Source organism: Mytilus galloprovincialis, chromosome 3, assembly GCF_965363235.1.
Source record: "Mytilus galloprovincialis chromosome 3, xbMytGall1.hap1.1, whole genome shotgun sequence".
Taxonomy (NCBI): Eukaryota; Metazoa; Mollusca; class Bivalvia; order Mytilida; family Mytilidae; genus Mytilus; species Mytilus galloprovincialis.
In genome coordinates this window covers 81007162-81031423 of record NC_134840.1, presented here as the reverse complement: position 1 = coordinate 81031423, position 24262 = coordinate 81007162, and the positions used below count along the sequence as shown (strand labels likewise).

The window sequence follows — 24262 nt, the reverse complement described above, 5'->3', positions numbered from 1 at the left end:
TATGGACCCATTTCCCATGTTATAACATGAGATCTTAACATCGTTCAAGACCGAGAGTTGAAATCATTCCTCAGTAAAGGACCTAAATATCGACCCCCTTCAACTATTGATTGAAATGAGTGTCGTGATATCATCCACGACTCACTCCGTACTTACTGTTTGAAATGGACAAAACGGGAAAAAGCTGACAAAAAATCTTTGGACTCTTTTTTTAATTCAGTAATAAAAATTGTTGATATACGTATTCAACATTTTAAAGAACATTTTACTCTTAACAATAACCACAATAAACCTATTTCTCGTATCAAACATAGAATGAAATTCAAAACAGTGTGGCTGTGGCCATTGATTGACACATTAACTTCATCCATTGACTGGGACAATTTACGTGAACGTTTGTCTGTAACGACCACTTTTCACGACGTACCTACGATAGACATTTAAACTGTGGGGTCACCAAAGGTTTCTTAACGCCTTTAATTATAAAATAATTCGAAAAATTAATCATGAATAACCTTTATGTTTTGATTTATATAATTGATATAAATCAAAACATCGTGTTATTTCTGATTAATTTTTCGAATTACTTAATTAAGGTGTTGAGAACCTTTGGTGACCCCATATTTTAAGTGTCATTAAAAAGTACATAGTGAGCAGTGGTCGTTACATACAAACGTTCACCTAAATTGTCCCAGTCAATGGATGAATTTAATGTGTCAATCAATGGCCACAGCCACACTGTTTTGAATTTCACTCTAAACTAAAAGAACTAGCCAAGGAATTTGTTTTTGTCCCGGCCGATAAAGCTGCTAATAATATTATTATTGTTTGACGTAAATTTTACATTGAGGTTCTACAAAAAGAAATCACCAATTCACCAACATTCCAACTGACTCCATTTTCAGAAAACGACATCTGTAACAAACCTAAACTTTTAGCTACCGCTTTACAAGCAGAACCAAAAACAATGAAAGTCCCAACTATGTATTGGCTTCCGAAACTACACAAAACACCTTACAAATATAGATTTATTTCGTCTTCAAGCCGTTTTCCACTACTAAATTATCTATTCTTCTTACCAGTACACTTGGTACAATCAAAAACCTGATAATAAATTGTTCAAATAAGGCCTTAGAAAATAGTGGAATTAATTACTTTTGGAGTGTCAAAAACTCGTTGGAAGTACTTGATAAATTGCATGCTTATATTGGTGATTTTGAATCTGTTCAAAGTTTTGATTTTTCTACCCTATATACCACATTGCCTCACATTCTCATTAAGAAAAAATTCACACACCTAATTAAATGGGCATTTAAAAAGTCAGAATGTAAATATATATGTTCAAACTCTTTTAGGTCATTTTTTAGTAGCAATAAACAAAAACAAAACTATGTCAATTGAACATGCTTTGATACTATATCTGCCCTTGAATTTTTATTAGATAACATTTTTGTTCGCTTTGGAGATTCCGTATATCGTCAGGTTATCGGAATTCCAATGGGGACTAACTGTGCACCACTTATTGAGGACCTTTTTGAGTTACAATTTATGACAAAATCAGCAAAGACCCATCGAAACAACATCTGATACAAAAATTTAATAATACTTTTAGATATTTGGATGATACTTTAGCTCTCAATAATGACGGCTTCAGTATGTATACTAAAGAAATTTATCCTGTTAAACTTACTTTAAATAAAGCTAATATTAATAATGACCACTCCCCTTTCCTCGATCTTGATATATATATCATTAACGGAAAGCTTAGTACTAAAATTTATGATAAAAGAGATGATTTTTCATTTCCTATCGTTAATTATCCATTTTTAGATGGTGACGTTCCCTTGTCACCATCTTACGGTGTTTATATATCTCAACTTGTACGATTCGCTCGTGTATGTTTTAGATTTTAGATTTTAACGAAAGAAATTTATGTATTACTGAAAAATTATTACACCAGGGTTTTCGATATCACAAACTAGTCAAAACATTTACTAAATTTTATCATCGGTATAAGGACATCATTCGTAAATATAGCTCAACATGCAGACTTCTTATATGTTCAGGTATTTCACATCCAATATTTTATGGAAATATTCTTCATAAAGCACAAAAATGTCAGTATTCACCTCAGAAGCTAACAAAACCTTTATATAGACTTATTAAGAAGGGATATAGTTACGATACTGTTGTCAGGTCATTACAGATTGCATATTTTGGCGTTAATATTGATTCACTTATAGGGTCTTTGCATCGGAACTAAATACATTTAATATTAATAAACCAGTTGTTGGCATGACACGGGTTATGTTCTTCTCATATATGTTATGATGGTATGATACTAAACCCCTCACGGGGAGGATTGTGCCTTATATTCATATGATGAAGACATAATTTTTCAATCAGTTTAATTGAGGTCCGGAGCTGGCATGTCAGTTAACTGCTAGTAGTCGTCTGATGTTATTTATGTATTATTGTCATTTTGTTTATTTTCTTTGGTTACATCTTCTGACATCAGCTTCGGACTTCTCTTGAACTGAATTTTAATGTGCGTATTGCTATGCGTTTACTTTTCTGCATTGGCTAGAGGTATAGGGGGAGGGTTGAGATCTCACAAACATGTTTAACCCCGCCGCATTTTTGCGCCTGTCCCAAGTCAGGAGCCTCTGACCTTTGTTAGTCTTGTATTATTTTAACTTTTAGTTTCTTGTGTACAATTTGGAGTTTAGTATGGTGTTCATTATCACTGAACCAGTATATATTTGTTTAGGGGCCAGCTGAAGTACGCCTCCGTGTGCGAGAATTTCTCGTTGCATTGAAGACCTGTTGATGACCTTCTGCTGTTGTCTGCTCTATGGTCAGGTTGTTGTCTCTTTGGCACATTCCCCATTTCCATTCTCAATTTTATTGTATATACATAATGTACACAGCCATGTATCACCATCATTGCTGGTGATCCGATGGATAAATCTGTTGTAGAGTTGTCACTGACTCAGACGTACTTATGTATATTTAACGCATTTAGAACTAAACTGTGCGAAAAAAAACAACCCCAAAGCATAAGGAGGCTTCCCCGAAAAAGTCACCATTCAAGATTTACACACAATAGCAAAGTTTAACTTTAATCTCTCTCTTCTCTCTTTCTCTTTCTTAATTTTTTCATTACTTTTGGTTTTTTATTCGTATAGAAAGCAATTGCAAATTAAAACTTGCACGGATTGCCATATTAAGTGTGTACTTCGAGCACATTCGAAAAACTTAGTCCAGTTAACTAATCAAATATGAAGTTATGTAACCTAAATTTTTTATTACTGTCCTGTAAAATTATTACAACATAAGTTTCAATATAGCAAGATAATCGCTAATACCGCCTACGATCTTCTATAATGTTCAGTCTATTTTATTTGATATGATTTATTAGATTTCTTAAGAAATAACAAAACATAATATTTGGGATATGTTTTAAAAGGCTGAAAATAATAATAAAAAAAAACACCCCAGCAACATTGGGACATTCAATAAGATATGTGACTTATTGTGTTAAAGCTAACATCCCTTGAAAAGAACCCTGCATTAGTAGTAAAATTTATTGGGGTATGTTGGGGTAAAATTTTCTGCACATAAATGTAACTCGTTTCTAGGGTTCGTACCAGAACTGTTTTTATTTCTTAAAACACATAAATTTCAATATCTATACTGAACCGCAAAATAAACGTCGTTTTTTTTTTTTATGGAAAACCCAAATTTTCAAATGCATTGAAAAAAAATATTTATGTATTTCGGTTTAGGTAAATAACCTTCATATGATGCTAGGATTATGTCAAAATCTCTGTTACGGCTGACTGCTTTCATTAATTCGGGCGTTCTCATAGTGGTTTCGCTGAGTCCGTGGGACGCGTTTCGCAGTCAAATGTTATTATGATGAGATACACGTTGAATCCGTGCCTCTATAAGGGTATTCAAGAGGTGCGAAGTTTTTGTGTCATCATAATCTGTTTGATGCAGTACCGATGCCACGACTTAACCGGGGACTTAACCCACTACACAGAGAACAGGCAATATGACGTTTGAATGCTAGAACGTTTATCTGAACGCCACAATGCAACAAAGAATACAAATGACCGTCCACGTACTCAACGCTAATGGCGGACACACACGCTACTGACTGATATAGTGATAAAAAACTTTATCGATGAACAGTGAATGAACTGAAATGATGAGAATTTGTTAAATAACAAGGTTTTTTTTTACGCCCATTCAATAAAAAATGTAGCATTTATCTTTCGTTATGTTTGCCTTAAATTACTGCGACGTTTCTTTTGCGGTTCAGTATATATAAAAGTGTATCTATAAACTGCTGAAAATTGTCTGTTTTTTTTTTTAAAAAAATTACAAGTAATTTATTAAAAAAGGACATAAAAGCTAGCAACGTATAATGTCGCTGGTCGCACAATTTGATGGCTTGGAAATTTTGAAATTAGTTTAATTAATCTAAGAACCCAAATGATAACTTAGTAATTTTATCAGTGATATAGTTTACCTACGGTCAAAATGATGGACTATTTCACATCATAATGTTACATTCTCATGTACTATAATCAACCTTGATAGCTGGTAACGTGTTCTCATTTGGTCCGGTTATTTAATGAATGGGTCTGAAACTGCCATATGGTTCCCAAATATAGAAATTAATGACCAATTTGGTGAGAATCTCAATTCCTTAGTAGAATGAAACGTGCTTCAAGGTCATAAGTAAAGATGATCAGATACGTTCATGGTTTGAAGAAATTACCAGAAGTATATTTGTGTAAATCTAAATAATGGTAATTGTGTCACCTAAAAAATCCTTCTAAGTTCATAAATATTCTATTATAATGCATCAATTAAGTCTTTGTGTCTTCTCTACTATTAATTATCTTTTTGTCTTTTTATTTTTAGCCATGGCGTTGTCAGTTTATTTTCAATCTATGAGTTTGACTATCCATTTGGTATCTTTCGTTCCGTCTTCTTTGCACCAATTAAACTTTATTCTGGCGTTTTATTGTCAATGGGAATTACAACATCAAACCCATAATTTCCATTTTTTTTAGTTTATTATAAAATTTTTCTAAAAGACTTAATTTTGAACAAGGATTTGAAGGAGTTTATTGGTGTGCAAACTCGACCATGCAACTCACTCTTAAAAAGAGTGTACTAGTATTATTAATAATGATGTAAATATACTGCATGTTAAATGGAATGTTTTTAAGAGCGAAAGGCAGTATTTATTTATTAGCAAACTCCGTATATCGAGTTTAATTCCCTAAAAATGCATTGAGCATTTTGTCTATATCTAAAGATTTATGAACGCATAATGAACTATTTCGCCTATGTATGAATTCATATTCATGACTTCAAGATACTGGCTTATACTCGTAGCCGTTCCTTTTTTTTTTTTAGATTTTTGACCGGTATGAAATCAGGCTGTCTGGAAGGCCACATAGCACATAGCGTGATGTGAAAGTTCATGCTTTTCGTACTATAATTGGTTATTTGCTAGATCCACGTCCATTGTATAACATATGAGGACGAGAAAAAAATATAAATCAAATAAGTTGATTCTGCAAAAAAAAGGAAAAACAAGACCTGGGAATGAGATGAAGCAAGAAAATGTAAATCAGATTTATCACAACCTTATATGCAATTAATACTGACCAAATACAACCATCATAAAACCAAATTTAGAATACAAATATAGATAAAAAAATGTGGTATGAGTGCAAATAAGAAAACCACTATAAAGGGCCAAAAATGACTAGTATAAAACAATACCGACAGGAAACCCAATGGACCAATGTATAAAAAAAACTTGAAACGAGAAACACTTACGAACCACACCAACAAACGAAAACCACTGAACAACAAGATAAATCTGATATCAATTAAGTTTGCATATTGATTGTTTTTTAAAGACTTCGATATGTATCAAGGGAATCCAGGTGCCGATGTTGGCGCGGTTCATCCTTATGACCCCAACTTACTGGGTTTTCTCCGATTCGATAAAGTCTAGAAGGTGAGACAGGTATGATGTTATCTGTAGTGGTTTTAACAAATTTATTAAGTTTATTTATTAAGTTTGTGATTAGGTCAGTGTTGGTGTAGTCTTCAGTTTTCTATGTTGTGTCACTTTGTATTATTATTTGTCTGTTGGTATTGCAACCAGGTGGTTAACTATGCGGAACATCATTATGACTTTGTTTGTAGTTCTACGCTCTCATAGGGTTGGTCATTGCAGCTGGTGTATAAGGTTTGTTACACTGGTGGTTTGGTGCTAGTCACCAGTAACAAATCTTGCTGCCCTACGTTGTACCATTTCCAAGTTGTGGATGTTGTTTGCTGTGTTTGGATCCCAAATGATGCTTGCATACTCCATCTGTGGTCTCACAAGGGTCTTGTAGCATAGTTCCTTGGTCTTTCGTGGGCATTGCGATATAGTCTATTTCTCTGCAGAAAAGCCCTGGTGGTGTTGGCTTTCCTTACTACTTGGTCTATGTGAGTAGTCCAGTTCAGTTTGTAGTGGATGTTGGACACCAGATATTTTGCACATTATACTTCCTCTAAGACCATGGATGATATATGACTCTCTAATTGGTTTTCTCTTGTTGGTAATGTGAATGACTTGGCACTTTTTGGGATGGAATTCCATGAGCCAATCATTCTTCCATTATTGTAGGGTCTCCAGGTCTTTTTGTAGTAGTTCTGCATCTGTGGTGTTTTTTATTTCCCTGTACAAGACGCAGTCATCGGCAGAGTCTAACTGATGATTTGTTTCATATTGATAAGTGAAATGAGTAGGTCAGTTAAGGACCGATTTTGGCCTCAAATTTTAGGTTCATCTAACGAAAGATTTTGAACACTTTTTAAACACTTAAGTGTCTATTTCATATAAAAAAAAACATGTAGTATGATTGCCAATGAGACAACTATCCACAAAAGACCAAAATGACACAGACATATACAACTATAGGTCACTGTACGGCCTTCAACAATTAGCAAAGCCCATACCGCATAGTAAGCTATAAAAGGCCCTGATAAGACAATGTAAAACAATTCAAACGAGAAAACTAACGGCCTTATTTATGTAAAAAAATGAACGAAAAACAAATATGTAACACATAAACAAACGACAACCACTGAATTACAGGCTCCTGACTTGGTACAGGCACATACTTAAATAATGTGGCGGGGTTAAACATGTTAGCGGGATCCCCCCTAACCTGGGACAGTGGTATAACAGTACAACATAAGAACGAACTATAAAAATCAGTTGAAAAAGGCTTAACTCAGTTGATTTAATTAGTTTATGTGAAAGATTTTAACAGAAACGCTCCGATTCAAGTTTAAATATGGAAAATCTATCAAATATGCTAAAAAATGTCACTTTACAGATGCTTTTTTGTCACAAATGAAAGTGGCTGCATCCGTGTTCATCCTTGTTATGTATTATCATCAAATAAAACTTACATTTCAATATTAAGAATGAACACGAATGCTGCAACTTTCATTTAAGACGGAAACCGTCTAAAATTTAACTAAAATGTCTTCTCGTTTAATAGTATAGATGTTAAAATTGTGAAGATTTCAGTAATTTACCATGACTTAATGATGCTAGTACCCGATATATGTGCATTGTATCGTTTAAAAACCAGCTAATATTTATGTAGCAGAAGCATTCTACTTTCCAATAAATAACTAAAAGTTTACATTTTAACAATTTTGTAAAACTGCTATATTTTGGGGCCAAAAAGGGGTCTTACTGAACCAACTCCTTTCACATGTGGAGTAGGAAATTGCCACATGTGGAGCAGGATATGTTTACCCTTCCGGAGCACATGAGATCACCCCCAGTTTTTGGTGAGGTTCGTGTTGCTGAGTGTTTAGTTTTCTATGTTGTGTCGTGTGTACTATCTTTCGCCCCTCTTTATCAAATGTTATGAAAAAATAAAAGTACAATCCAATATGTTCATGCATAGATATATCATATCAGTGAATAAATGAAAATAAGTGCAATCATACACGGATAATATTTCATAATCTTAAATGAGATAAGAAATATTATGAACAGTACTGTTAGGGCCAAAATAAGTGATGCAGTCAGTTTGAACACAGATTCTCTTTCTGGACAAATACAGCGTAAAAGGATATTGTCATTATTATTGAACCCATTGGTCACCATGTCTTTAATCTAGGGTCAGAAGTTTGCGGCTGTAATCTTGATAATATTTGACCACGGTGTACCAAATAACCTTAATGGACTCAACAGAGATAAGCCAATAGAAAGACAAACTTTTTCAGAGAGCCACCACCGGTGTTGTTCTGGTGTTAGGAAGGCCAGGATAGGTATGTTTTTTTTCAGTTTGTAAATTATTTTAAAGGTTTAAAGCAACATAAAACAAACATACGAACACAAATTTTAAAAGTTTTGTAAATACACACACACTGCACTGTTCCTTGCAAGTGTGAGCTAGTAAATTGAGAAATATGTTCTTGGCATTAAAACATCAAGTAAAAAGGGAAGATCATCTAATGACATACATGAAAATTACCACATACGAAAAAAAGCACACTTTTTTTTATTGTTGTTCTCTGTCTTACAGCTGAGTCTCTTTCGTTTTAAAGTGCAATTCTTTACCTTGGTATTCGCTGATTCGTGCACAGCAATGAACAATATGCCAAGAACCACTTCCCGTTCTTCTTGCATTCTATTGATTATGACTTTCTAATTTTCTTATAATATTATGTTTTTTAAACCTGATATTCAAAGATTTAAATGTAAAAGTGCGATTTAAAAAAAAAAAGAAAAAAGAAACTGTTTACCAACAGAAAAGTTAAATTCTGCAGTCGACGAGAGGAGACCAGCAAAGAATTGCAAAACAACAAAACAATGAAAATTTACAAAACTAACCACAAACCGGGGGTAATCTCTGGCGCTTCTGAAGATGTTATCAGATCCTACCCATGCTGCTAGGGGTGACTAATTTATTACATGGTGATTAAAGAAGAAAAATAAAAAAAAAAATTGCATTGAAAAAATGTCAGTCCTAAAGATGTTGTGAAAAATCCAGAATCTGAAATAACTTATACCGTCAAACCAAAAGGTTGTCCCAAGCATGAACAGCAGAAATGTATATTTATACTTTCTCTGGAATTTTGCTAAAAACTGAATTTATTCAAGCAATGTCACAATCAAAAGTTTGCACGCAGAAAATTACGTAATTTAAAAAAAAAAAAAATACGCTGAAAAATTAGGGTCTAAAAAATTGCTTAAAAATATAACCAGCTTCAACAACTTTTTGTTTATTCTAAGACGTGCAAAGGATTAAAACTGGCCCTTTCATTTTGGTATTATCCTAAGTTGGACATTATTCTACTAAATTTAAAAAGAAATATTGTGAAAAAACGATAAACACAACTTTTATTAGGTACAACACAGTATATATACTAAAATTATGAATCCTAAATGATGCCAAATTTGTATTATAACGTCAATTTTTGTTTTATTTTTCAGTATTTAACATAAATATTTTTGGTTACCCCTGCTCCAAATTCTGTTTGTATCTAGGGATTATCGGTACCCGTTAGCACATTTGTTGAAGAGCTTTTTTTATTGTAAGTTGTGGCAAATGTTTTCAGAAGCTTTAAAATTATGTCTGCAAAATACACAAAATCCTAAATTTTTGAGCACATTTCCCGAATCTGTTGACTATGGAGCATGTTATGTTCTTTCACTAAATTATTTGTTTTACACAGAATTAAAGCTTTAAAAAAGAAAATGACTTTGTGTGAAAACTCAAAGTGTATTCTTTTTTCGAATACTAAAAAGTAATTTAATAAAGTTGAAACTCGACAATATTTGAGGACAACTGAAGCTATGAATAAAACCGGGAGTCAAGTCAAATGGACACGTCATCTGTTGTGTACGCAAACTAGAAGCCACATTCTATTTTTAGAATGAAATTCAAAACAGTGTGGTTGTGGCCATTGATTGACACATTAAATTCATCCATTGACTGGGACAATTTAGGTGAACGTTTGTATGTAACGACCACTGCTGACTATGTACTTTTTAAAGACACTTAAACTATGGAGTCACCAAAGGTTCTCAACACCTTAATAAAGTAATTCGAAAAATTAATCAGAAATAACACGATGTTTTGATTTATATCAATTATATAAATCAAAACATAAAGGTTATTCCTGATTAATTTTTCGAATTATTTTATAATTAAAGGCGTTAAGAAACCTTTGGTGACCCCACAGTTTAAATGTCTATCGTAGGTACGTCGTGAACAGTGGTCGTTACAGACAAACGTTCACGTAAATTGTCCCAGTCAATGGATGAATTTAATGTGTCAATCAATGGCCACAGCCACACTGTTTCTTCACATTTCTTACTTCAGACAAGTTTAGCTTTATCAATTTGTAATTTACATTTCTCATACCAAGCTGACATTTCTTCCTTTCATATTGGCATTTCTAACTTCGTATAAAAAAGAAGAAGTGGTATGATTGCCAATGAGACAACTCTCAACAAGAGACCAAAATGACACAGAAATTAACAACGATAGGTCACCGTACGGCCTTTAACAATGAGCAAAGCTTTCATGTGACATTTTTTACTTTCAAGTTTTCATTTCTAACTTCGTTGTTGACTTTTCTCAATTCCAAGTCAATATCATTCACTTTACCGTTGACATTACTTAATTCCAAGTTGATATTTCCCAATTCAAACTTGGATGTGATCAATGTAAACCTGAACAATTCTCAGTTCCAAATTTTATGTGATGAATTAAAAATTGACATTTCCTCCTTCCCACTTGACATTGCTTATGCTGTTCCAACTTGAAAGCGAAAATGTAAACTTGATAAGGGTGGACGTTTGGTTCCATTAAAACGTTAAAACACGCTGCAATTGTTTGCACCTGTCCTATGTAAGGAATCTGATGACCAGTAGTTATCTGTGGTTTATAAGTGTTTCTCGTTTCTCGTTTTGATATAGATTAGACCGTTGGTTTTCCCGTTTGAATGTTTTTACATAAGTACTTTTTGGTGCCCTTTATAGCTGTGCGGTATGACCCAATGCTCCGTGTTGAAGACCGTACTTAGACCTATAATGTTATGGTTTACTTTTATAAATTGTGACTTGGATGAAGAGGTGTCTCATTGGCACTCATACCATATCTTCTTATATCTGTTGAAAGTGGGATATTTAAACATGGAAGTGAGAAATGTCAAGTCTGAATAGAGAAATTTTAGCTTTTAAATGAGAGATTTCAACAGCAGAATATCCCTGCCGATCTTTTATTTTTCGTCATTATTTTAAAAATGATTATAAATGTGGACGCATATCAGTGTGGATAGTATGTTGAAATGTTTGACTCAATGCTCTTATACTTTGTACTTGTTTGGCTTTATAACTATTTTGATCAGAGCGTCACTGATGAGTCTTATGTCTAGACGAAACGCGCGTCTGGCGTATAAAATTATAATCCTGGTACCTTTGATAACTTTTTACACCACTGGGTCGACGCCACGAGGGTATCACCAGTCCAGTAGTCAGCACTTCGATGTTGACAGGAATATCAATTATATGGTCATTTTTATAAATTTTCTGTTAACAAAACTTTGAATTTTTCGAAAACTAAGGATTTTATTATCCCAGGAATAGATCACCTTAGCCGTATTTGGCAACAACATTTTGGAATTTTGGGTCCTCAATGCTCTTCAACTTTGTACTTGTTTGTCTTTATAACTATTTTGACCTGAGCGTCACTGGTGAGTCTTATGTAGTCGAAACGCTCGTCTGGCGTATTAAATTATGATCCTGGTACCTTTGATAACTTTTTAAATAATTGTTCACACAAACAGCCAGCACGCGGCTAACGATGACATTATGATGGACATATACACATGTAAGTGCACTGAGTAGCGGTCAATATGAATTTTCAATGACGGTTTGACTTGATTGATTCAGTATTTCTCTATGAGAATGCCTATATTATTTTTTCCGTGCAAATGAATTGACAAATAATAAGAAAGAAAAAACCTTGCGGTCAAGTTTATTGTATAAAGCAGTTTATTGAGAAGAGCAAAATTAATGTTCCTTCAATATCAGGAAGAGATTACCTAAGCTGTATTTGGCAGAACTCTTTTTGAAAGTTGGAACCTCAATGTTCTTCAACTTTGCATGGCCTTTTAAACTTTTTTGATTCGAGTATAGGGGTTTTTTTTTTGTAGTCAGGCGAACAAAATTTTCATCCTGGTATCTATATAATGTTTAGTGTATGTGGCACTAGGCCGGTCATCTTTGATGATCATATATCTGCAACAAAATGAAAGTATACTAGTCACAAATCGGAACGCATTTGAAATTACGATAGTGGTTGAGTGCCTATACATTTTCGGCCATAAGGTGTCTTCCAAATTCATTTTCTATACTTTTGGTGTGTCTATATCTTCAGCGTTTAACTCGTGTTTATTTATCATCCGAAACCTTGTCTTAATCTTATTCACGGTGCTTCTTCGGGTCAAAATGTGACATCCTTAAGAACGGAGACAATTTGTTAATTTTAGATCGGATTGTTCTTAACCTTGCGACTCAGTGAAAAAAACATTAACGAGAAATAAACCGTTCTTAATTACCGAGACACTTCTGTAATATCGGACATACTATATACGTCTTTCATTTGTTGCTTCTAACTGACCTATATTCTTACACTGGCATAGTAACTGACTTTCTACCACCATTATCGCATGATTTATCACTGGACTGAATAATTCCTGATTCTGGAATTTTTAAATCCATCTAGTGAGATTAGACATGAGCTTCCGCTTTTGATTCTTTATTATCGAACTAGTATACTTGTTGACATACTAACTTTGTAACTTTTCGTCTCTATGTTAGTTGTTTGCTGTTGTTTTTTTTTTTTTTTTTGCTTCGTGAGTCAAGTAATTTCCAAGTAATTCTTTATTGTTTGTTCTCATGTTATGCTGTTACACAATTATCCTATGTTGGGGTCGGTTTGAGCACCCATAAAATTGTTTAACCCGGCCACATTCTGTATTTGCTAGGGATGACTGTAATTCAGAGATTGTCGTTGGTAAATGTCTAAAAACCGGATAGCCTTCCGGAGCACCTGAGATCACCCCAAGTTTTCCTTCAAGAAGGAAGTGTTACGAAACATACTGACTTTGCAAGTTTTAAGTTTTGTTCATATATGTTCTACCTCCACCAGTCGAATATTTTGTGAAGAAATCACTGAGTTACGACGTCACTGTAAGACGCCCAAGTTTGTTTTTTTTTTTCAGTCACAAAGGAATCCATCTAACTAAGAAATATTATTTTCCATAAAAATGGTTAACTACAAGTTTATACAACTTAATGGGTTTTTAGATTGAAAACTACGTCCAGTGGCAAATATTTCTGTCATATTCATGGTTAGAACAACTGACCAGACATTCAATAGAAATAGGGAATTTCTATGTGTTTATTTGTTCAAAAATATACAGGTTTCGATAGGCGAATCTACCTAATAAATCCTATAGATGACTTGAAAAGGGTGGTGGTCAGACAGACGTTAACGTTCGTTCTAGTGTATAGTACGCTTCTATTTATTTTTGTCGTTTCGGCCCATAAACTAAAAGATAATGACATTGAAAATGGAAATGAGATACATGTCATAGGGACAACAACCCGACCAAAGAGCAGACAACGGCCAAAGGCCATCAATGGGTCTTCAACGAAGCAAGAAATTCCCGTACCCGGAGGTGGTCCACAGCTGGCTCTTCAATAAAATTGTACAATAGTTCAGTGAAAAATAGATTTACAGAGCATAATAGTTTTCTTATTATATTAGGGTGAGGGTCTACCAAATAAATTCTATCATGATTATTGTTATAATAAATATTTACCATATATTTTCAACTTTCAGATTATACGAAGAATGTATGTATATTCTTAGAAGAGGGAAAATTCAGATACTAAACTTGTAAGTGAAGTTGTGATTTTTAGTTTTCTGTGCCCATTTCCATAAATTTCAATACTACAAAAGCATAATAAAAAAAAAAAAAATATACGGATTTTTTTAATATGTATAAAAAAAAATTCCTGATTAGGTTTTTATGAAACAGTTTTTGTTATTGACGAATATATGAGAAGTCAATCGGGAAATCCATACAAAGAGTCTCAAATAAAAAAAATGGATATACAACTTAAAAATGATTTTCGGAACAAGTATATACTTAATATAAAAAAGAAGATGTGGTATAATTGCCAATGAGACAACTGTCCACAAGAGACCAAAATAACACAGAAGTTAACAACTATAGGTCACCGTACGGCCTTCAACAATGAGCAAAGCCCATACCGCATAGTCTGCTATAAAAGGCCCCGATATGACAATGTATAACAATTCAAACGAGAAAACTAACGACCTTATTTATATAAGTTTTATTTTAACATGGTGATGTCACAATTCTGATGGCGAACAGTTATGAAAAAAAAAAAAACAAATGAAAACAAACATTCTATAAATTGTTCTATAGTAGAAAATGAATAAGTCTAATAGGTGTATTACCATTAAAAAAAATGGCTGTTTTTATTTTGTATGTGTTGATTTTTTGATAATCTTTATATTTCTACATTCTAGTTCATGATGCCACCTTCCAATGTATTAGAGCCAATTCCTTGTGTTTGCATTGGGGAAGGAAATCTCCTGCTCTGTTGTCTGCAAAACCTTACTGAACTAAGATTCAACGTTATCACCGTATTTACAAATACTCCAGCCGTTCGGAAATACTGCGAAGATGGAAACATTTGTCACTGGGAGAGAGGAACTAACATGGAAGATGTTTTAAAGGACACAGAATTTGATTATTTATTCAGTATTTCAAATCCACGTATAATAAAAGAAAATGTTCTCAGGCTGCCACGTGTGATGTCAATCAATTACCACGATTCCCCACTTCCGGCGTATGCTGGTGTCCACTCTACAAGCTGGGCTATTATGAACGGTGAATTGAAACATGGAATCAGTTGGCACGTGGTTGAAATAGGAATAGATACGGGCGATATTCTACAGTTTAAGGAGGTAACTGTTGCTGACAACGATTCAGCTTTGACTCTTAACCTTAAATGCCAGGAAGCTGCTAAACAGGCATTTTCAAATCTGCTCTCAGATATAAGAAATGATACCGTCGAACGACAGATACAACCACAAGTAGGGCGATCATATTTTGGTCTGTATGCTATTCCTCCAAACGCAGGAGTCCTATCATTTGACTCTAAGTCACAAGAAATATACAATCTAGCAAGATCACTTGAATTTGGTAACCATAACAACGCACTTGCTAGTCCAAAAATTGTTACAGCATCAGGGGAATTTCTTTTAGTTACGAATGTTGAACCAGCTCGTGGAGACATCTATAAATCTGGAGATCCTGGGTGTATTTTAGATATTGTTGACGATACTCTAGTCGTTAGCACAGCTGACAAACCCCTTTTCGTTTCATTTGCATATTTAGATGGCACCCATCCACTTCAAAACACTTACAAAGACCACAGTCTATATACAGGAGCAAAATTGACAACTGTCAATTTAAATACTGATGCACTGGTAGACATAAAGAAGAAAGAACAGTTTTGGAAGAATAAAATGGCTGCTTATGAACCTACAACTTTTTTCCGTCAACGTATGAATGTAGTTGCCGGTATCATAGATGTATCAACTGAAATCAACGTCAAAACAGCTGTTATGCAATTACCCAACATCCCACTACCAGTTGCTTTTGAGGATGTTAACGATTACCTCTCAGCTGCTTTTCTGGCATTTATGGCCCGTATATGTTGCCTCAAAACTATATGTGTAGGTATTTTAGCAGATAAGGATAAAATTTCAGAGGCAGCTCTTCCTCTGTATTCCGACATCTGTCCTGGTTTATTCAAAATCAACATCCGTGACGAGTTGTCCTCTATTTTGCACTCTTGTCATGAATCACTACAGAAACACCACTCGTCACACTCGTTCTTGATGGACATGTTCTATCGATATCCGGAATTGAGAGGCCGAAAACAAGTTCCGCATCATAATATTGTACTTGGAAGTCTGATTAAGAAATCATCAGAGCGGGAATTTATAGAAAAAGTTCTGCATGACTGCAACATCCTGCTTCTATTTGAAAATTTTGGAACTGAGATGCATTTGCTTTATAATGAAAGACCTTCACAAGACTTTGAACACATTAAAGACGTTTTGAAGCATTTCCCTACATTTTTAAAATCTATGGTTGAAATTGGAAATTATGCCAAACTGTCAGAAGTATCCATGGTTTCAACAGAAGAGTTGCGAAAGCTTTATCCAATGTATACTCATCCGGAGATCATTGCAGAATCACCCTTTACAGCTTTTGAAAAACAGTGCAGGGCTGCACCAAATAACGTTGCATTAACATCTACGCAATGCAGCATGACCTACAAACAATGTTACAACGAGGTAAAGAGGTTAGCTAAACTCATAAGTGATTGTGACCGTTCTACTCAGTTCGGGAACAAAATTGTGGCATTGCACCTACCAAACTCTTTGTCTTACGTCATATCAGTCATGGCCGCCGTTCACGCAGACAAAGCGTTTCTACCATTGCCTTTAGACTACCCACCTGAACGATTGGGTTTTACCATGAAAGATGCAGATGTTAACATTCTTATTATGACAACCGAAACATATGAAAGATCCGACTTCACAAAAATCAGAAACATTGAAACAAAAGTTGGTACTGTTGGCGATGAAGACATAGTCATAGTAGAATTCAAGCCAGAAGAAAAATCCGTTCAAAGAAACCAACGTGAACCTAAGAGAAAATCGTCTTCTGTACCGTTGGATAAAGATATTTGTTACATTATGTATACATCAGGATCCACTGGCCGACCAAAGGGTGTACAAGTTACAAAAACAGGAGTTCTCAATCTTTCAAGGGCACAAATAGAACTGTGGAGTCTAAATGAAAACGATATCATAGCCCAGTTTGCATCGATAGGATTCGATGCTACTATATCGGAAATATTTACAGCATTGTTTTCCGGTGCAACTTTAGCAATACTACGAGAGAATGAACGATTAGGTCAAGAATTTGTCGTTTCCATGAACAAACTGAAAGTCAATACCATTACTTTACCACCATCAGCTCTTAATGTTTATAAACCATTAGACCTCCCGAATTTGGAAAAAGTCATAACAGCTGGAGAGCCTTGTACTTTAAATACTGCAGTCAAGTGGACGTCATCTGGTAGAGATATACAATTCTTCAATGCATATGGTCCAACCGAAACAACAGTTTGTGCAACAAACTACAAATTCAACAAAGGACTTGGACATGAAGATGTCAACAGAGACATTCCAATAGGAAAGGGGATTCCTGGCGCATGCGTGTATTTATTTGACGAATTTCTACAACCTGTCCCACCTGATGTTGTTGGAGAAATATACGTTGGTGGTTTAGGCTTATCAAAAGGATATATAGGACATGCAAGTCATCACAACACAGATAAATTTATCAGGAATCCATTATCAGATGATGTACTTCTTTACAAAACCGGAGATCACGCCTTTCAGGATCCTGACGGCACATTAACATATATAGGTCGCCTAGATGATATGGTGAAAATTCGAGGCCAGAGAGTGGACCTCAGTGAAATAGAACAGGTTCTTATTCAACATCCTAAAATAGATATTGCAGTTGTTGTAGTCCATAGATGTCAAAAACTCAAAGAAATGAGCATTGCGGCTTATGTTTCTCCAACGTTTGTTTACACGTCAGAACTAAAAGAGTATCTTACAAAAGTCCTGCCAAAATATATGATTCCAACGTATATTAAAAAGTTAGAGGTAATAGATTATCCAATGACGCTAAACGGAAAAATTGACAGAAAGCTCTTAGAAAAGGACGAGTCCGTGCATGAACAACAGCAGTATGTTGGATCAAGCCACTTAAATGAAACACAGCTTGCTATTTCTAAGCTTTGGTGCAACCTTCTGAAATTCGAAGAGTCGTTTGCTTACACTCTTCATCGACAAAGTTCGTTCACAGAACTCGGTGGCAACTCTCTTCAACTGGTTCTTCTGCAAAGGATACTAGAAGAAAAACTCAGCGTAAAATTATCATTCACCGATCTAGGTACTGCCGATACAGTTGAGGAGTTTGCAGAAGTTATAAAACGCAAAAAAGATGTTCTGAGAAAGTCGTCACAGTGTCCCACTAAAGATAAACACGACCTGAGGGATTTGATTTTAAAAGATTCCCAGATAGCTTTTGATGATCGAACACGTGTTGGTAAAAAAGGAACCGTCCAATTTCAGTATTTTTCTCCGTGTACAGCTAAATGTAATTTCAAATATCCAAGGAACATACTTATATCTGGCGTTACTGGCTTTCTCGGAGCTTACTTACTGTCACAGCTCCTGGAGCAGACAAATGCACATATATGCTGCATGGTTAGAGAAACGACAGAAGCTCGAGGTCTTGGAAGGATCATAGAAAATCTGCGGCGATACAATTTATGGAAATTCAGTTACTCTACAAGAGTGGCAGTAGTTATATCTGATCTTTCCCAAGAGAAGCTTGGAATTGCACCTGATATATACAACGCTCTTTGTAATGCTATTGATGTGGTATTCATGAATGCTGCAATGATGAATTTCAATACTAATTACGAAGATCACAGAATTGCGAATGTCGACAGCACCAAAGAATTTGTTAAATTTGCCATGACAGGAGTTCAAAAATATATATTTCAGACTTCTTCACTAAGCGTATTTCTGTTTCCATCGGAACCAAAAACTGGAGAACCACAACATCGCATGTGCTATGAGTCTGAATTTTTCGACGACCCTTGTACTGTTGAAGGTGGCTATGGTCAAAGTAAATGGGCTAGCGAAAAAATTGTAATGGAAGCAATAGATCATCTACCTGGCGGAGCAATATTTAGACCGGCAAGAATATCCGGATGTTCCGTTACTGGATCCGGACCCAAGAACGATCTTTTTGCGTCTACTTTGATTGGCATGAGAAAGTTTGGTTATTATCCCGACATGGATTTTCCATTTGACCTTACACCGGTCGACTTTTGTGCGAAAGCAATGGTAGAAATTGCCGTCCGAATTTGCAACGAAAGTAATGGATTTCCCAAAGCCTACCATTTGTTTAACTCCAAAACATTCCCTTTTCGTGACATTTTCAAAGGCATGGACTTAAAACCGTTGCCTCTAAATGACTGGAGAGAGAAACTGAAAACAGCTCCAGAAGAATACAAAGAACTTATTCCTCTTACACCATTTTTTATGTCCCAGTTTTGGGACAGAGCAGCTCATTGGCCGTTCTTTGATACATCAAACACCGACAAAATGATTTCCAAAGAAACAAAGGACTTGATGTTACATAGTACTGAACTGTTAGAAGTTTATAAACGCTTTTTTGGAATATCGTAAGCTAATACTAACAGGATTACAATAACGTGACTTGTGTGTATATTTATTGTTTTATTTAATATTATGCATTAATTTCTGACTTGGAGACTAATTATTATGTGTCACTGTGCATATTAGATTTTGAAATTTACTTTCCTACAGTAGAAATAACCATCAGCACTTTGAACAATTGAAACAAAATAGTCTATTTTTTAAAAAAGAATACCAGTACCGAAACATACAAAATGAAACATGGAAATGGTGAATATGTCAAAGAGACAACAACCTGATTAAAGAGTAGATAACAGCCGAAGCCAACTAAGGGGTCTTCAACACAGCGAGAAAATTCCGCACCCGGAGGAGTGCTTCTGCTGGTCCCTATCTAAAAATGTGTACAAGTTCACTGCAAATGGACGTCATGTTAAACTCTGAAACCAAAATTTAAAAAACATACAATATTAACATAGGCCAGATGTTCCTGACTTGAAACAGGCTAAAAAAATGCGTCGGAGTTAACATATTTCTGAGATCTCAACCCCCTATACCTCTAGCCATTGTAGTATAAAGGAAAACACACCAATCCGCACAGTAACACTCACTTTAAAAGAAGTCCGAATCAGGTGCCTGGAAAATGTTATCACTTAATCATAAAACGATGCACGGCTTACCATCAAGACGCTTTATCAATGACGATCGAATATAAAGGTATTTAAGGTCAAATTGAAGTTTTTCTTAGTGTTGATTGTTTAGGGTCGATACGTCAACAAAAAATAGTAACTTATGTCTTTTTAATATTCGATTGACTGAAAAAAAGACAAGTGAAAACTTTCTCTGCTAAACCAATGAAAACAAACATAGACAAATATGTTCGTCTGAAGGTCTTAACCAGTGTTGTGATTTTGGTGTCAACTGAAAATTCAACAAATGCGTCCAACTGAGATCAAAGTTTGTATTGAAACCCTATAGACAATTACTGTTTGCTTTGTTTTTCAAGTGCAGTTGAAATGAGACGAAAACAAACCTTGCAAAATGCTTTGAGAAGGTATAACCAAGTGCTGTTATATTGGTCCTGACAAAACGTCAAATATATCTTCAAGGGGAAAAGACGACCAAAGATCATCTCAAAATCTACAGAACCAAAAGCTAGATACGCTCTTCTCATTACTATACACAAGTTTTACTACTTTGGTGACAATCAAAATTTAAGTCGCAAAATTATGTCAAATGTTCTAATTTGAATCACTATAAGAATATACACTTTACTTTTCTTCGCAAGGATATAATAAAGCGTGATAAAACATACCATGCAGAAGCGTTCTGTGGAATTTTCTACCGGGTTCTGTTACTTTGTTCTAAATAGCCGTTTATCATTATTCCCATGTTTAAATATATAATAAAGAAAAAAATTAACCACTGCATTCAAAGATAACTTGACAGGGCTGTTTCTGTAAAGGTGTAGGCAGTTTAGTTACTTTTAAAAATTTGAAAAAGCTGCCAGCAGAAATTACGTTTTGATTACCTTTTGAGAATATATCATAGTACTAAAACTATTGGCAAGCCTTCAGGACTTCTTATAATCAATCAATAATCCTTGATTTGTAACACCAACCTCATTGATTGCATGATTTGATGTTGTTCGCTTACAAGGCATATTCAGGAAATAATTAAATTAAGATTAAATCCAATATGCATTTTTTGCACGATATTTTGAGTGAAATAAAGGGTGCGACTTCAACTGTCACTTGAAAATTGATTATATTAGGTTTGGGCAGAAGTTGTCTTTCCCAACAGGACAATTACGGATCAATGAGAATTCTTGTTATGGACCTTTAACGTACGACGAACATGATAATTTATTTACCTACTCGAGGCATCAGATTAAACATTTAAACGGAACGCAGGAAACAGGTATGGCCAATTTCCCGTGAATTCTTTTCATTCGATAAGATAGGTAAATCATGTTTTAGATAGTATGAACGATGCTAATTATAGTACATTAAAATACGTCACATTATCTATGTTCATACCTTGAATAGGTATTCCTTAAAAAAAAGGCCAAGACTATTGATTTTTTTATAATGATGTTATCTAATTGTTAACAACCTTTATGCGCATAAAGTACCATACCACGTAACTTGTTAAGAAGCCTAATAATATCGAACATTCATTCTGAATTTATGTATATCTGTAATAGTCCTGGTCTTTAAGACAGATTTTATCGTTTATAAGATAAGATAAGATCATATATACTAAAACCCGACGACAACATCTGACATCAGTTGGTCATAGAACATCTTGTGTTACAACCACACAACACATGTAATATGGCCTTTTCTTGCATTTTAACAAACACAACAACTTCTTGATGTTTTACTTCAATGTAAATATAACGGAATTAGATGTGTCATCAAAGTGAGAGGGTTAGCGCTATAAAACCAGGTTTAATCCACCATTTTCTACATTTGAAAATGCCTGTACCAAGTCAGGAATATGACAGTTCTTGCCCATTCGTTTTTGATGCGTTTTGTTATTTGATTTTGCCATGTGATTATGGACTTTCCGGATTGATTTTCCTCTGAGTTCAGTGTTTTTGTGATCTTACTTTTTACATACAATCACGATTTGTATTGATTTGATTTGTTCTGTGTTATTGTTTTATTTTCTGATGACTTATATGTTCCGGTTTAGGGACAGTGGTAAAAATGTCAGTACTAGTATCTACACAGTTGGTGAATTTGGAACAAAATTGCTGTTGATCATGTTGACTGCATTTGTTACATGTAATACAATGTTCAAAAAAGGTTTCCAAAAATTGTTTGTGTTGTTTTGAAACTTGTATACAATGGCCTTATTTTAAGTTATGTGTATATTACACATGCAACATTTGAGCTTCATTGCTATATAATCAATTCTCGTGTTATTGGTTATGTACAGGCATCTACTCCAGTTTGACGGCAGTTTCTCCTTGCAAATATGTAATAAATGTGAACACGTGAATAGAAAGTAGTTCAAGATTATGTACAGTCTATATAGGAATGCACAAAATAAGTGATACATTATTTTTTCTTTAATAAAATGATATATAGTCAAAATGATCCAGAATGACTCTATGAATTAAAAAGGCACTAGCTATGAGATATATAAAAAATCTAAAGTTTGATTTTTTTCTGTTCAATCAATACTGAAAGTGAAATAGTGAAATAACAATTCGCTTTTTGCAGCCAAAAAGGTTCAATTTTGTCAAATTACGCTAAGAAACGTTGATAATTAGTTATTCACTTGCAAGTGAATGAGTCGACCTCTTTTAAATCCGTATTCATGTGAACTTCAATTTAACCCCTAGCTAGAGATTGACAACGCATGCATTGTACGTGTACTGGTTATTTAAAGAAAAAGAATGTCAACAATAAAAGTAAAACTACGGTAAATCATTTGATTACTAATTCGATGCACATAAGATCATTCGTGTACGATTAAAAACAATGAGAAACATCTATTTTTAATCTATAAGATAAAATCAAACAGACCTATAAAAATCCAATTGCACGTGTTGGTTTAATCTATTCATATCTTCATTTATGTTTACATCGCTTATATGGTCATCTGAGGTCAAATCGTATATAATTAGATGGCGTATCGACTAAAATACACACAAAACGAACCTATATATTATCTACCCCATGCTCTGTAAACTGTTTATTTTAGACTTTTGATAGTTTGGATAAATGTTTTACATTGTTATAAATCAAATATGAGAATTTGAGTCAAATCAGTGACCATGAATATGACAGCTAGTGCCCCTTTAAGCAAACATCCGAAAAAATATGATAAAAACATTAATATCTAATGTTTCAACACAAAAAAAAATATCAAAGTATCTAAGTGAGATTCGAACTCTTTCTTCATAAAATTCTTTCCTTCCAGGTTCTAGGCTCTACCAATTGAGCCCCGACGGTACATACATTTGTTACTGGTATTAATCAACTATATAGGCACAATTTAGCGATGTTCCACTTTTTCATTTAAAAGTTGTTTAGATATTAAGGACACACTAAACCAGTTTCATTTTTGAGGGGAAAAGTTGTATAAATAACAACGATAAAAAAAAAAAAACAGATTTTTTTTTGGTTTGAAATGTCCTTCTTGGGGATTCCCTATTTTTCCAACCTGACAACACCCTAAATTCCGTAAATTTGTCTTTTGTCCTTTTTTAGGGTTGAATTAACTATCTTTCACACATATCATGATATATAAAAATCGAGATATTGATCAAAAAGCATTTTTATTTTTTGTTTTTAAAGTAAATTTTATTCTTTCATCACTTTTTGAAATTGGCCCTTCTGTGAAAACAAATATGGGGAAATTTGCCTACCTCTTTTTATACTTATTCACCGACCAAATCTACTCCTCGAAGAATCGAAACGATGTTGATTTTCTGTATTGAAACAGCTATTTGTTTTTTTATAGTGATTAAAATTTCATCACAATGTTGAATACTGAACCCCAGTTTTTGACTTTTTTCCTATTATGTCTGTTTTGCTCACATATTTCTATCATGTCATTTAAATGAAATTCTATGCGACCATCCATCAAGTGAGAGGTTTGACTAAGACTAAGCTTGATTTTTTTTTACATAAGGAAATGACTGTACCAAGTCAAGAATATGACAATTGTTTTCATTTCGTTTGATCGTTTGATTGTTTGAGCTTTTGAATTTGTCATTTTCCTTTTTTAATTTCCGTTGAGGTACGATGTCTTTGTTATTT

At 34.2% G+C, this 24262-nt stretch overlaps 1 protein-coding gene across 1 annotated transcript; it reads left to right on the top strand.

Moving 5' to 3' along the window:
• Positions 1-8111: 8111 nt before the first annotated feature.
• On the top strand, positions 8112-19596 carry LOC143069093 (uncharacterized). Its single transcript, XM_076243548.1, has 3 exons — positions 8112-8379; positions 13971-14027; positions 14688-19596. Exon 3 carries the CDS (start codon positions 14691-14693, stop codon positions 19515-19517), a length of 4827 nt encoding a protein of 1608 aa, XP_076099663.1. The 5' UTR covers positions 8112-8379; positions 13971-14027; positions 14688-14690; the 3' UTR covers positions 19518-19596.
• The last annotated feature ends 4666 nt before the right edge of the window (positions 19597-24262 follow it).